The sequence below is a fragment of the Anomaloglossus baeobatrachus genome, chromosome 4 (genome assembly GCF_048569485.1).
Source record: "Anomaloglossus baeobatrachus isolate aAnoBae1 chromosome 4, aAnoBae1.hap1, whole genome shotgun sequence".
NCBI classification, from domain to species: Eukaryota; Metazoa; Chordata; class Amphibia; order Anura; family Aromobatidae; genus Anomaloglossus; species Anomaloglossus baeobatrachus.
Genome location: NC_134356.1, coordinates 300,590,822 through 300,604,505, shown reverse-complemented (window position 1 = coordinate 300,604,505; position 13,684 = coordinate 300,590,822). Strand labels below are relative to the sequence as shown.

At 43.2% G+C, this 13,684-nt stretch overlaps 1 protein-coding gene across 3 annotated transcripts in view; it reads right to left on the bottom strand.

The window, feature by feature from the left end:
- The window catches only part of TAFA2 (TAFA chemokine like family member 2), a 643,090-nt gene that overhangs the window by 163,435 nt on the left and 465,971 nt on the right, over positions 1–13,684 (bottom strand). For all 3 annotated transcript variants that reach the window (XR_012753036.1, XM_075344946.1, XM_075344947.1), the window contains exons 4-5: positions 11,490–11,642; positions 8,594–8,718 (exon numbers count right to left, since the gene is read on the bottom strand). Coding sequence is in view for 2 of the 3 variants with exons in the window: in XM_075344946.1 (XP_075201061.1) it covers positions 8,594–8,718; positions 11,490–11,642 (278 nt within the window). In the remaining variant the exon portion in view is untranslated. The remainder of the gene's footprint in view (positions 1–8,593; positions 8,719–11,489; positions 11,643–13,684) is intronic.

The window sequence follows — 13,684 nt, the reverse complement described above, 5'->3', positions numbered from 1 at the left end:
GACAGACGGGGAACGAGACAGACGGGGAACGAGACAGACGGGGAACGAGACAGACGGGGAACGAGACAGACGGGGAACGAGACAGACCTGGAAAGAGACAGACCTGGAAAGAGACAGACCTGGAAAGAGACAGACCTGGAAAGAAACAGACGGGTAGCGAGACAGACGGGTAGCGAGACAGATAGGTAGCGAGACAGACGGGTAGCGAGACAGATGGGTAGCGAGACAGACGGGGAGCGAGACAGACGGGGAGCGAGACAGACAGGGAGCGGGACAGACGAGAAAGGGACAGACGGGGAAAGGGACAGACGGGGAAAGGGACAGACGGGGAAAGGGACAGACGGGGAAAGGGACAGATGGGGAAAGGGACAGATGGGGAAAGGGACAGACGGGGAAAGGGACAGACGGGGAAAGGGACAGACGGGGAAAGGGACAGACGGGGAAAGGGACAGACCTGGAATGAGACAGACGGGAAAGAGACTGACAAACAGATAAAGACAGACAGACACAGACAGACACAGAGAAAGAGAGTCAGACATACCCAGAAACAGAGAGAGACAGACACAGAGATAGAGATGGACACAGAGATAGAGACAAACTGAGAGACTGATACAGAGACAGACAGAAAGGCTGATACAGAGACAGACAGAGGGACTAATACAGACAGAGACAGACACACAGACACAGGCAGAGACAGACAGAGACTGGGAGAGAGACAGAGGGCGAAAGAGACAGAGGGCGAAAGAGACAGATGGCGAAAGAGACAGATGGAGAAAGAGACGGAGAAAGAGACAGAAGGAGAAAGAGACAGACGGAGAAAGAGACAGACATGGAAAGAGACAGATGTGGAAAGAGACAGCCCTAGAATGAGACAGACCTGGAACGAGATAGACCTGGAATGAGACAGACTTAGAATCAGACAGACCTGGAAAGTGACAGAACTGGAAAGAGACAGACAAGGAAAGAGATGGACGGGGAACGAGACAGACGGGGAACGAGACAGACGGGGAACGAGACAGACGGGGAACGAGACAGACGGGGAACGAGACAGACGGGGAACGAGACAGACGGGGAACGAGACAGACGGGGAACGAGACAGACGGGGAACGAGACAGACGGGGAACGAGACAGACGGGGAACGAGACAGACGGGGAACGAGACAGACGGGGAACGAGACAGACCTGGAATGAGACAGACTGGCAACTAGACAGACGAGGAAAGAGACAGACGGTGAAAAAGACAGACCTGTAAAGAGACAGACCTGTAAAGAGACAGACCGGGAAAGAGACAGACGGGAAAGAGACAGACGGGAAAGAGACAGACGGGAAAGAGACAGACGGGAAAGAGACAGACGGGAAAGAGACAGACGGGAAAGAGACAGACGGGAAAGAGACAGACGGGAAAGAGACAGATGGGAAAGAGACTGTCAAACAGATAAAGACAGACAGACACAGACAGACACAGAGATAGAGAGTCAGACATACCCAGAGATAGAGAGAGACAGACACAGAGAGATAGACACAGAGGTAGAGACAAACAGAGACTGATACAGAGACAGACAGAGAGACTGATACATAGACAGACAGAGAGACTGATACATAGACAGACAGAGAGACTGATACAGAGACAGACAGAGAGACTGATACAGACAAAGACAGAGAGACTGATACAGACACACAGACAGGCAGAGACAGACAGACAGACTGGGAGAGAGACAGAGAGACAGTTACTATCCCGGGCAATGCCCGGGTACTACAGATAGTGTATATATATATATATATATATATGTATATATATATATATATATATATACAGTTAGGTCCAGAAATATTTGGACAGTGACACAATTTTCGCGAGTTGGGCTCTGCATGCCACCACATTGGATTTGAAATGAAACCTCTACAACAGAATTCAAGTGCAGATTGTAACGTTTAATTTGAAGGTTTGAACAAAAATATCTGATAGAAATTGTAGGAATTGCACACATTTCTTTACAAACACTCCACATTTTAGGAGGTCAAAAGTAATTGGACAAATAAACCAAACCCAAACAAAATATTTTTATTTTCAATATTTTGTTGCGAATCCTTTGGAGGCAATCACTGCCTTAAGTCTGGAACCCATGGACATCACCAAACGCTGGGTTTCCTCCTTCTTAATGCTTTGCCAGGCCTTTACAGCCGCAGCCTTCAGGTCTTGCTTGTTTGTGGGTCTGTCCGTCTTAAGTCTGGATTTGAGCAAGTGAAATGCATGCTCAATTGGGTTAAAATCTGGTGATTGACTTGGCCATTGCAGAATGTTCCACTTTTTTGCACTCATGAACTCCTGGGTAGCTTTGGCTGTATGCTTGGGGTCATTGTCCATCTGTACTATGAAGCGCCGTCCGATCAACTTTGCGGCATTTGGCTGAATCTGGGCTGAAAGTATATCCCGGTACACTTCAGAATTCATCCGGCTACTCTTGTCTGCTGTTATGTCATCAATAAACACAAGTGACCCAGTGCCATTGAAAGCCATGCATGCCCATGCCATCACGTTGCCTCCACCATGTTTTACCGAGGATGTGGTGTGCCTTGGATCATGTGCCGTTCCCTTTCTTCTCCAAACTTTTTTCTTCCCATCATTCTGGTACAGGTTGATCTTTGTCTCATCTGTCCATAGAATACTTTTCCAGAACTGAGCTGGCTTCATGAGGTGTTTTTCAGCAAATTTAACTCTGGCCTGTCTATTTTTGGAATTGATGAATGGTTTGCATCTAGATGTGAACCCTTTGTATTTACTTTCATGGAGTCTTCTCTTTACTGTTGACTTAGAGACAGATACACCTACTTCACTGAGAGTGTTCTGGACTTCAGTTGATGTATGTTGTGAACGGGTTCTTCTTCACCAAAGAAAGTATGCGGCGATCATCCACCACTGTTGTCATCCGTGGACGCCCAGGCCTTTTTGAGTTCCCAAGCTCACCAGTCAATTCCTTTTTTCTCAGAATGTACCCGACTGTTGATTTTGCTACTCCAAGCATGTCTGCTATCTCTCTGATGGATTTTTTTTTTTTCAGCCTCAGGATGTTCTGCTTCACCTCAATTGAGAGTTCCTTAGACCGCATGTTGTCTGGTCACAGCAACAGCTTCCAAATGCAAAACCACACACCTGTAATCAACCCCAGACGTTTTAACTACTTCATTGATTACAGGTTAATGAGGGAGATGCCTTCAGAGTTAATTGCAGCCCTTAGAGTCCCTTGTCCAATTACTTTTGGTCCCTTGAAAAAGAGGAGGCTATGCATTACAGAGCTATGATTCCTAAACCCTTTCTCCGATTTGGATGTGAAAACTCTCATATTGCAGCTGGGAGTGTGCACTTTCAGCCCATATTATATATATAATTGTATTTCTGAACATGTTTTTGTAAACAGCTAAAATAACAAAACTTGTGTCACTGTCCAAATATTTCTGGACCTAACTGTATATACCCTGTATATTATACACAGTGTATATCTTCCCAGTGCTTAGCAAAAATGAGCACCCCTCTTAAAATCAACATTTTCTATAGGATAGCATACTACACAACATTTTTGCAAATGTGGGCTGCTGATTGCAAATCTGATTGACACCTGTTTCCCAGCATAAACTTGGTTTCTCATCTGCAGCTCAAGTTGCCTATACCCTACCACCCTACCAGGCACCACACATATGGACCCTTGTGTAGCCTATTACGAGTATGATCCCTGGCTCTCCCTATACAGATATCGTTGACAAAGACCTTGAGAAGGTTGAAACTTAGGATTATTTCTATTTTCCCTTGATGCCGGATTGGAATAAACATCACTTTTTGCAGAAATACTGAACAATTATGTCTCTTCTGTGCTGAGGTTCTACTTCCTACATTTCATTTATAGTATCATGAATTTACAAATCTACTGCTCAAAAGTGAAAAAGAAATATCTACCATCACTCCGTCCACTTGGTAAATGTGAACTTTCCCAAAATGATAATCATAGAAAACACAAATCTAAGATCGCTGTTTCTTCTGGGTGAAAGTGATTCAGTGGCCAAGCATGTCTCCTGATCTGAACCCAATCAAACACCTATGGGGAATTCTGAGGAGAGAAGTGGAGCATCACTCTCCATCCAGGCTCTAAAAGAGATTGTTCTTAATAAATGAAAGAAGATAAATGTTGCAATATATCACCACCTTGTTCATTAGATGTTTAGAAGAATTGGTACTGTCATGGAAAATATAAAATACTAGACCTAGTTATTTTTTATGTCAGGTATATTCATTTTACATCACCTAATTTGAATAAAACTGCAGATTTTGTATTGAAAGGTTTTATTATTACCTTGCTTTTATTTTTTGGACTAAAAAAATGCTCTATGAAATTAAGTCTTGTCAAAATTTTGGAAACTCCTTCTTTTCAGTGAGATATTAATTAGCATCCTACATTTCAGAGGGGTGTACTCATTTATTCTGAGCACTGTATATATCTAAGTTAACAATGTATACATGTATTTGTCGTGAAGTGGCAGTGCATTTGCAAGCATGATTTATTATACATGCACATTATGTTTATATATATTAATCTTTCACATTCCATGGCAGTTAATTTTTCATGTGTTTTGAGGTACTATTCTGATCTTGTTGTGAGCCATGGGGGAGCCGCCAGACATTGCAGAGGGGCCAGCGGTCCACCTAGTTCCATTGGCATCAGATGGTAATGGGCTGATGGACGGTTAAACAATTCCATCATGACCACAATAATTGTCAATAAGGGCAGGTTGCTTTTATGGAGATGGTATAGCGACTCCCTGTGGGTGCTCCTTTAGAGGTGGTGTTGGAGTGCAGGTGTTGGTGTCACATCACACTGGTTCCGGCTAGAGGCACAAAAAGAAACCAGTATGCAAGAGATCACTTGTTCATCTTTATCTCTCCTGACCAGGGGCGTAACTACTGCGGTCGCAGAGGTCGCGACTGGGCCCAGCAGCTAAGGGGCCCACTCTGCAGATCAGCAAGCAGCTCCTTTCTGCGAGAGGAGCTGCGATGATCTGGTACAGACCACACGGCCGTTATATGACCCGGTGCCCCCCTCCCCCGTCATCACGCACAGCAACAATGAAGAAGCGTGGAGCGTCCCGTGTAGCTCCACACTCCTTCATTCTCCCTCTGTGCCTGCGCGGTGACGTCACTCCTGTGCGTCCGCTGTGCTCAGACACAGAGCGCAGAGCGGGAGGACGCCGACCGCAGCTGCAGGGGAATGGAGTAGAGATGACGGAGCAGCGAGGGAATGAGGACACGTGAGGACAGCAGCGGGGGAACCAGGAGACAGGTAGGAACTTATTTTTTATTTTTTTTTGTTAAATCAGTGCATACCTGGGGCCGGGTGGAGAAGCATGGGGGGCAGCCAGCAGTATACATGCATGGTGGGGCAGCCAGCAGTATATATGGAGCATGGGCGCTGCCATCAGTATACATGGAGCATGGGGGCTGCCAGCAGTATACATGGAGCATGGGGGGGCTGTCAGCAGTATACATGGAGCATGGGGGGGCTGCCAGCATTATACATGGAACATGGGGGGGCTGCCAGCAGTGTACATGGAACATGGGGGGGCTGCCAGCAGTATACATGGAGCATGGGGGCTGCCAGCAGTATACATGGAGCATGGGGGAGCTGCCAGCAGTATACATGGAGCATGGGGGGGGCTTCCAGCAGTATACATGGAGCATGGGGGCTGCCAGCAGTATACATGGAGCATGGGGGCTGCCAGCAGTATACATGGAGCATGGGGGGGGGCTGCCAGGATTATACATGGAGCATGGGGGGTCGGCCAGCAGTATACATGGAGCATGGGGGGGCTGCCAGCAGTATACATGGATCATGGGGGGGCTGCCAGCAGTATACATGGAGCATGGGGAGGGCTGCCAGCAGTATACATGGAGCATGGGGGGGGCTGCCAGCAGTATACATGGAGCATGGGGGGCTGCCAGCAGTATACATGGAGCATGGGGGAGCTGCCAGCAGTATACATGGAGCATGGGGGGGCTGCCAGCAGTATACATGGAGCATGGAGGGGGCTGCCAGCAGTATACATGGAGCATGGGGGGCTGCCAGCAGTATACATGTTGCATGGGGGGGCTGCCAGCAGTATACATGGAGCATGGGGGCTGCCAGCAGTATACATGGAGCATGGGGGAGCTGCCAGTAGTATACATGGAGCATGGGGGGGCTGCATCATACATGGAGGCCTGGGGTGAATTATAATATATGGAGGACTATGGGGCGTAGTATAATATATGGAGGACTATGAGGTGAATTATAATACATGAGAACTATGGGAAATTCATTATAATACATGCAGGACTATGTAGCTGCATTCTAATATATGAAGAGTTATGTGGGACCCTTTATACAATATGGAAGGCTATGCAGGGGCCATTATTGTATTTGGGAAAACTATATACAAGGGGGGACAAAGATACAAGCAGTGGATGGGAATGTTTTGTGCTGAGGGAAAAGGGCTCTTTCCCTCAGCACCCAGCTTTCCCATGCTCTGCTATACATCTCTCAGCACCCAGCTTTCCCATGCTCTGATATGGGAAAGCTGGGTGCTGAGGGAAAAAAGTATAGCAGAGCATGGGGAATCTGGGTGGCGAGGACAAGATGGATATCAGAACATAGGGAAGCTGGGTGCTGAGGGAATGAGCCAATTGTCAGCGTCATTATCCTATACCCCAAGTGTCGGTATACGTAGAGGAGGGCCCAGGTCCGAACTTTGCACCGGGGCCCATCAAACTTTAGTTACGCCACTGCTCCTGACTATATGAAGCTTCACTCCTTTGCCGCAGTAACTATATGAAGCAAGATGTGCCCCCAGTTTGGACTGGAATAGATTCTGGGACTAGTGCTTACTTCCTCCTTGGACTAGACTAAAGAGAACTGGTTTGTACCAGATTACAAGACATGTCTCAGCACTGAGCTGGAGGGCTCTCACTGGCATTTCTATGGTAGTTTGTGGTAAGGAGAATGAATACCTAACTTAAGCATACATCAGTCAGTAGATAGCAGCAAAGTATAAAGCACGATGGGCATTTCTCAGTCCTCAGTGTATGCATATACAATCTATTATACGTCTCCTATCTCACAGTGCCCAATTAAATTCTGAAACAGATTTACACACGCCACATGACAAATAATTTACTCAATAATAGTAGAACTGGTACTGGGATATTACAATATTTTAAAGGAATGGTATATTAATATTTTTAGGGAACCCTAATTTGAGCAATGTATGGTGGAAATATTTGGATATTACTTGAACTTGGGATGTCATGAGTTTGTAGCAATTAGAGTTTGTATTATTATTAGGGTGTAATATTATGAGCAATAGAATAATGGTTGGTATTACAGTTGAAAAAAAGAATTGCAGGGCACTGTTTATGCAGCCATGTTGGTAGTCTGCAGCTGACAAATTAGAACACTGCGAACTTCCTACTACCTTTGGCATCCATGGCGTCTATTCTAATAATAGGCCCCTATGATGTCATGGAGCAGTGCTCTGCAACATAATAATGTCAAAAGAAGAGATAACTGGGATACTGCAGGTAATAGGAATTTTTAACTGGTCTGGTCTGTGCTCAAGGACTATGGACATGGCCACTGGACAAGGGCCCTGCAAATCTTTCTGCTCAACTTTGAATGGTTGGTAGGTGTACATGACTTTTTGTCTGGGGTACAGATGAGTCTCATTTCCTACACAAGGGAATTGAATGTATGCAACTTTAGACACTCATTTTGACCAGTGAAAGAGACTATATAATGCCTCTTAAGTATCAACAGTATGTTATGGACAATACAAGGAAATAGTGCTCTAAAATTGAAATAGGGACACATCTCACAGTAGAGGGTACTGGTTATTCTCAATCCATTCTGTAGCTAGCCCTTAGGTGGAGGAGCTACTGGAGCTCTTGTTGCAGTTAAGTGGTATAGACTGCAGTCCTGGTCTTTGACTGCAGCTGGGCTTTGTCCTTTGTTGTTTCCCCTGTATGTTGCACCCTCCCTTCTTGTCGTATTAGTGCAGTGGTGGGATTAATGCTCCTTACCTGCCAACTCACTAGCCAGGGTTATTGCAGGGTCTCTCAGAGCTTCAGGTATCCTGCTCGGCAACAGGTGCAGAACCTGTATAGGAACTGCTTAGGAGTGAAGGGTACAGCTGCAGGTGAGTGCAGGAGGTGTCCCATCATTTGTTTTCCTAGCACTAGGGCCCACCATTGTTTGTGTCTCTGGTGTACCCCTTGTTTATTGTGGTGAAATGCCTTATTGTTGTGTGTCTTGCCATGTGTCAGACTATCCCAAAGTCTGTGCTTTTGATGCTTTTTTTATTATGAAGTCTATCATGAGATAAATTAATCTACTACATTTTTTACATTAATATTATAATTTATTTAATGCCATATTTAGAACATATATAGTATTGAAATAATGTATTCATTATATATACATTGTTTAGACATGTAATGTTTGAAACATAAGTTAGTAAGTGATGAGCAGTTTTAATGTTGCAGCTAAAATTAGATGAACGAATTATCTAGAACTCACCTTTGTGGTTTTCACTTTACTACCTGAGGCACAACTCCATCCTTTTTGGTCTGGAAGGACTTTGCATTCCTCTCCATCAAGACAAGGATGCATTTGACACCACCATTTCTGTTCCACTATCGATGCTAAATTCAATAAAATCAACATCTCAATCAATACATTTACCAGGTTTCACATGGTTATACATTGATTACCGTATATCACATACGTGAATAATAATCCAATCTTTTCTGTTATTAATATATATTACACAATCATGGCCCAAAGATTGGAGACGCACAAATTTTGGTTTTCAAAAAGTTTGTTGCTTCAGCTTTTATAGTGCCAATTTGCATTAATTGCAGATTCTAAAGGCCGCTTTACACACTGCGATATCGGTACCGATATCGCCAGCGTGCGTACCCGCCCCCATTGGTTGTGCGACACGGGCAAATCTCTGCCTGTGTCGCACAACATCGCCTGGACCCGTCACACGGACTTACCTTCCCTGCGACGTCGCTGTGACCAGCGAACCGCCTCCTTTCTAAGGGGGCGGTTTGTTCAGCGTCACAGCGACGTCACAGCAGCGTCACTGAACCGTCGCCCAATAAAAGTGGAGGGTGGAGATGAGCGGGACGAACATCCCGCCCACCTCCTTCCTCCCGCATTGTGGCCGGGAGGCAGGTAATGAGAGCTTCCTCGTTCCTGTGGTGTCACATGGAGCGATGTGTGCTGCCGCAGGAACGAGGAACAACTTCGTTACTGCTGCAGTAACGATATTTGAGAATAAACCCCCATGTCACTGATGAGCGATTTTGCACGTTTTTGCGACGATGCAAAATCGCTCACAGGTGTCACACGCAACGACATCGCTAAAGCGACCGGATGTGCTTCACAAATTCCGTGACCCCAACGAGCTCACTTGAGCGATGTCGTAGCGTGTAAAGCCCGCTTTAGAGGAATCAGATATGTTGAGAAAAATGCAATCTTTTTCTGTAGCCACATTTATCTGTAAGGAATCACATACAGTCATCTCTGCTTTGCATTGAATGGGTATACAAGCAAGTATATTGCTGCTTGAAAGATTGCCCCTAAATCAACCATTTTTCAAATTATTAAGAGCTTCAAAGAGAAAGTGTGCACTGACTAATCCAATTGGAGTAATTATAATGTGAATTATTGAAACAGAGTTTAATTAAACACTATCTAAAACTTAAATATGATACTAATGAGTGTCAAAGAACACATTTAAAATTGAAATTAATTGATCTAAAAATATCTCTATTAATATTAATTCACATGACAATTAGCCTGAGTGACCTAGTTGCTTCAAGAACAATAATAATAGTTTCTAATAATAATCACTATTGCGCCAAAAGATTGGTTTTAGCTATGAAGCACCAAATAAATATGAGCAGGCACTTTATGATGAACTTGATGTGGATTAAGCTTGTAATTGTACATCTACAGATACTTTTTCATAAGGGGTACAAATTGAAAACATTCCGTCACAGCATTTTTAAGACGTCAGAGGTGACTTTCTGACTATTTGGCCTCTATGGATGTGCCCGTTAATAGAAACCATGCAGAATCCGCATGGTTAGAGAAATCTGCAGTACTGGTATATACATGTATTTTAGTCACCATGATATAAAGGGATAATGTTCAAGCTATACCCATAGTGCCTTTCTCATAACGTTGGAAGCTTTTGGAGTAAATCCAACAAAATTCGTATTGGTTGAATATGAACAGATAAATCTGACGCAGCCCTACAAATTTTAACTGATACATTATCATTGCCCAGAATCATCAGGGGCTGGCAGTTATTACTTATGATGTGCAATATTAAAGACAATGTAGTATTGGCATGATTGCTAGCAGTGTTCGGTGGACGAATGAGCTTTTATATTTAAACATATGAATCCCTCCTCCTCTCTTCCAACGTTGTCAGGATAACAAATCCCCTTCAAAGAAAAGTCTCTGTTACAAGACCAGGGATTGCTTCTGATAAGGTAGAATTTAGGATGATGCCATTCATGTATATGCATCTACCTCTTAAAAACCTGCAGGCCGATCACCAATTAAAGGTTATATTGCATGCAATGTCTACCTACACAGACCAAAGACCACGGGTCATGATCAAAGCAGAATTCTGATTTATGAAGGATGTGCTGAGAATAATAAAAGAAGTCTCCTGGCTCAAGGCCAAAGGTTGCCTACTGTAATTCTATTGGTCAAGCAGCAAAAAGAGCTTACATTGAGTAATATATATTTTTATGCATTTCATCATTTTATAATGAGCTAAATCAGCATTATGAAAAGTCTAATGATCACAAAGTCCCAAATCTGAGTGCAGACCAGACAATGGGTGTGGTACACAAATACAAGGGACATTTTGACTCCTGCTATTTTTGGGTATATTCATGTAATCATAGAATACTGAATACTGTCCATAACACTTCGTTCTCGATCGCTTTCACCAATGAACTTTGTGGCAGTATCATGGGACCTATCTTGTCCATTAAACATAGGATGCCCTGCCTCACAACAGAGACTTTTCTTTGAAGGGGCATGACATTCCACTCCTGATTTTAGCTTACAAATACTGATGTCAAATACTGAACAAGTGAACGTGGCCAATAGATGAGTATAACTTAAATTTAGAGCCTTTACGTAAAAATGTCTCCCCACAATTGGCATCACCTTAGATATGGATGCATCAATTTATTGAACCGTATGAACAACTGTGATAAATTTGGTCTTTTTTATGTCTATATACTCACACAACAAATAAACCTTCTGAAATTAATTTGATTTAGGTATCAAAAATGTAAATTAGAATTCCTAATAAAAATATGAAGTTAAAAAGCCTGATTATAGATCAGATGTCAACCTTTATTAGAGTCAATTTACATACCATCTACACAAGACGGGTTAGCTCTTGTTGTTCCTGCCACTTGTCCCGGGAAGCATGAGCACTTTACGGTCTGTGACCTTTCCTCTATCTTGTTCTTATTACAGCATCTGTGAAGAGCCACAACTTCACATGTCCCAGTTTTAACATGATGAGCTGAGGAGGTAAGAAAATAAGTGTCTATTTTTTTTAGTAATGTATTTTCTTCACAGTTGAAATAATCTCAGTAGTGACTCAAGACAATAGAACATGTATCCCAAAGAAGAAAAAACAAAACAAGACATAAAATAGCAATCTGTCAGAGGTTCTTACAGTACGTTACGTTATTCTTACAACACCCTTTGTGTCTGGTAGCTCCCCTAATACACAACAGAAAGTAGAGGAAGGAGCAGATGGAGGGTGGTAACAAGTCTGGATCACTGCAGACCAAACGCAGGTTTGTTTGTACTTTGTAACCATGGAAACTTGTAGGTGCTGTAGAAAGAATTGTCTAGGAATCTGCCTACCAAGAATAAATTGAATGTGTAAAATCATTTTTACACTTTATATTTTTATAAGACCAATTTTTACATTATTTCTAATAATTTGGACATGAGGAAACCCGGTATCCATTAAATTATTTAATATATTTCTTTATCAAGCTTATATTTGACATTTATAGAGAGACAAACTTCTAATAATTTATTTGTATACTCAGTTCTATTAACACTATCATATAAGAAAAAGATGGTTATTCACATCTAATCACTGGATGGTAATATGTTTCAAAAAAAGATTCTTGCATGTGTGTCACCCCAGGGATGTCGCTCCAGCTTCAGGGACGCCACAGGGTCTTCTTCTGTATATGGCAAGAGGTATGTTAGTTTTTGCATGTGTGTCATGACGCCACTCACGGTTTGCGGTCAGGGTTATGGATGACCGCCACTGCAAATTTTATGAGTGTCTGGGGGCTGATGGGGTCTGCAGTCAGATGGTGTAGCCTCCCATGAGTGAGACAGGCCCCAGGGGCTCAGGTGTGAAGAACAACAGGTCCCAGAATAATTCAGTCTCAGTCCAGAAAGTCTTTCAACTCGTTTTTACTCACTTTAGTTGTTACTAGCTGTACTACCCGGCTTCGCCCGGGTTAATAACTGTTGTTAACAAAATAGAATTTATTAGCAAAAATGTATTCTGCACACAAAAACCACAAAACAAATAGATAGAAATGTAATTATAATGTCTGTCTCCCCCTCTGTATATATTTCTCTGTCCCTATCTCTTTGTCTGTCTCTTTCCTTGTCTGTCTGACTGTCTCTGTCTCTTTCTCCGTCTGTCTATCTATCTCTTTCCCTGTCTATCTATCTCTCACCCAAAAACCACAAAACAAATAGATAGAAATGCAATTATTAAATTGTTGCCTATATTAACCAATCAGAGCTCAGATTAATTAACTGTAGCAAAATAAAAGCTAAGCTGTGATTGGTTGCTATTGGCAGCCTGATAAATCTCCAGGCAACAGAAATCCCTCCCCCTTGACAGTATATATTAGCTCACACATACACAAAATAGACAGGTGATGTGACTGACAGCTGCCGTATTTCCTATATGGTACATTTGTTGTTCTTGTAGTTTGGCTGCTTATTAATCAGATTTTTATTTTTGAAGGATAATACCAGACTTGTGTGTGTTTTAGGGCGATTATGTGGCGAGGTTGGTGTATGTGTGGTGAGATGTCTGCTGAGGGTGGTATATGTGTTCAAGCACATGGTAATGTGTGGTGCATTTTGTGTGTGTGTTCATATCCCCGAGTGTGGTGAATATCCCATGTCGGGGCCCCACCTTAGCAACTGTACGGTATATACTGGCAGCTGTCCATTTGCCCCCAACACTTTTCGTTTCACTTTTTCCCCATTATGTAGATAGGGGCAAAATTGATTGGTAAATTGGAACGCGCAGGGTTAAAATTTCGCCTCACAACATAGCACCTGGCGCTGCCCGAGATAGTAATTATCTTTCTGTTTCTCTCTCATTCTCTGTCTCCCCCTTTGTATATATCTCTCTGTCTCTCTCTGTCTGTCTGTCTCTTTCCCTGTCTGTCTCTTTCTCCGTCTATCTCAATCTCTTTCCCTGTCTGTCTATCTATATCTATCTCTGTCACTTTCCCTGTCTGTCACTTTCCCTGTCTGTCACTTTCCCTGTCAGTCTGTCTCTTTGTCTGT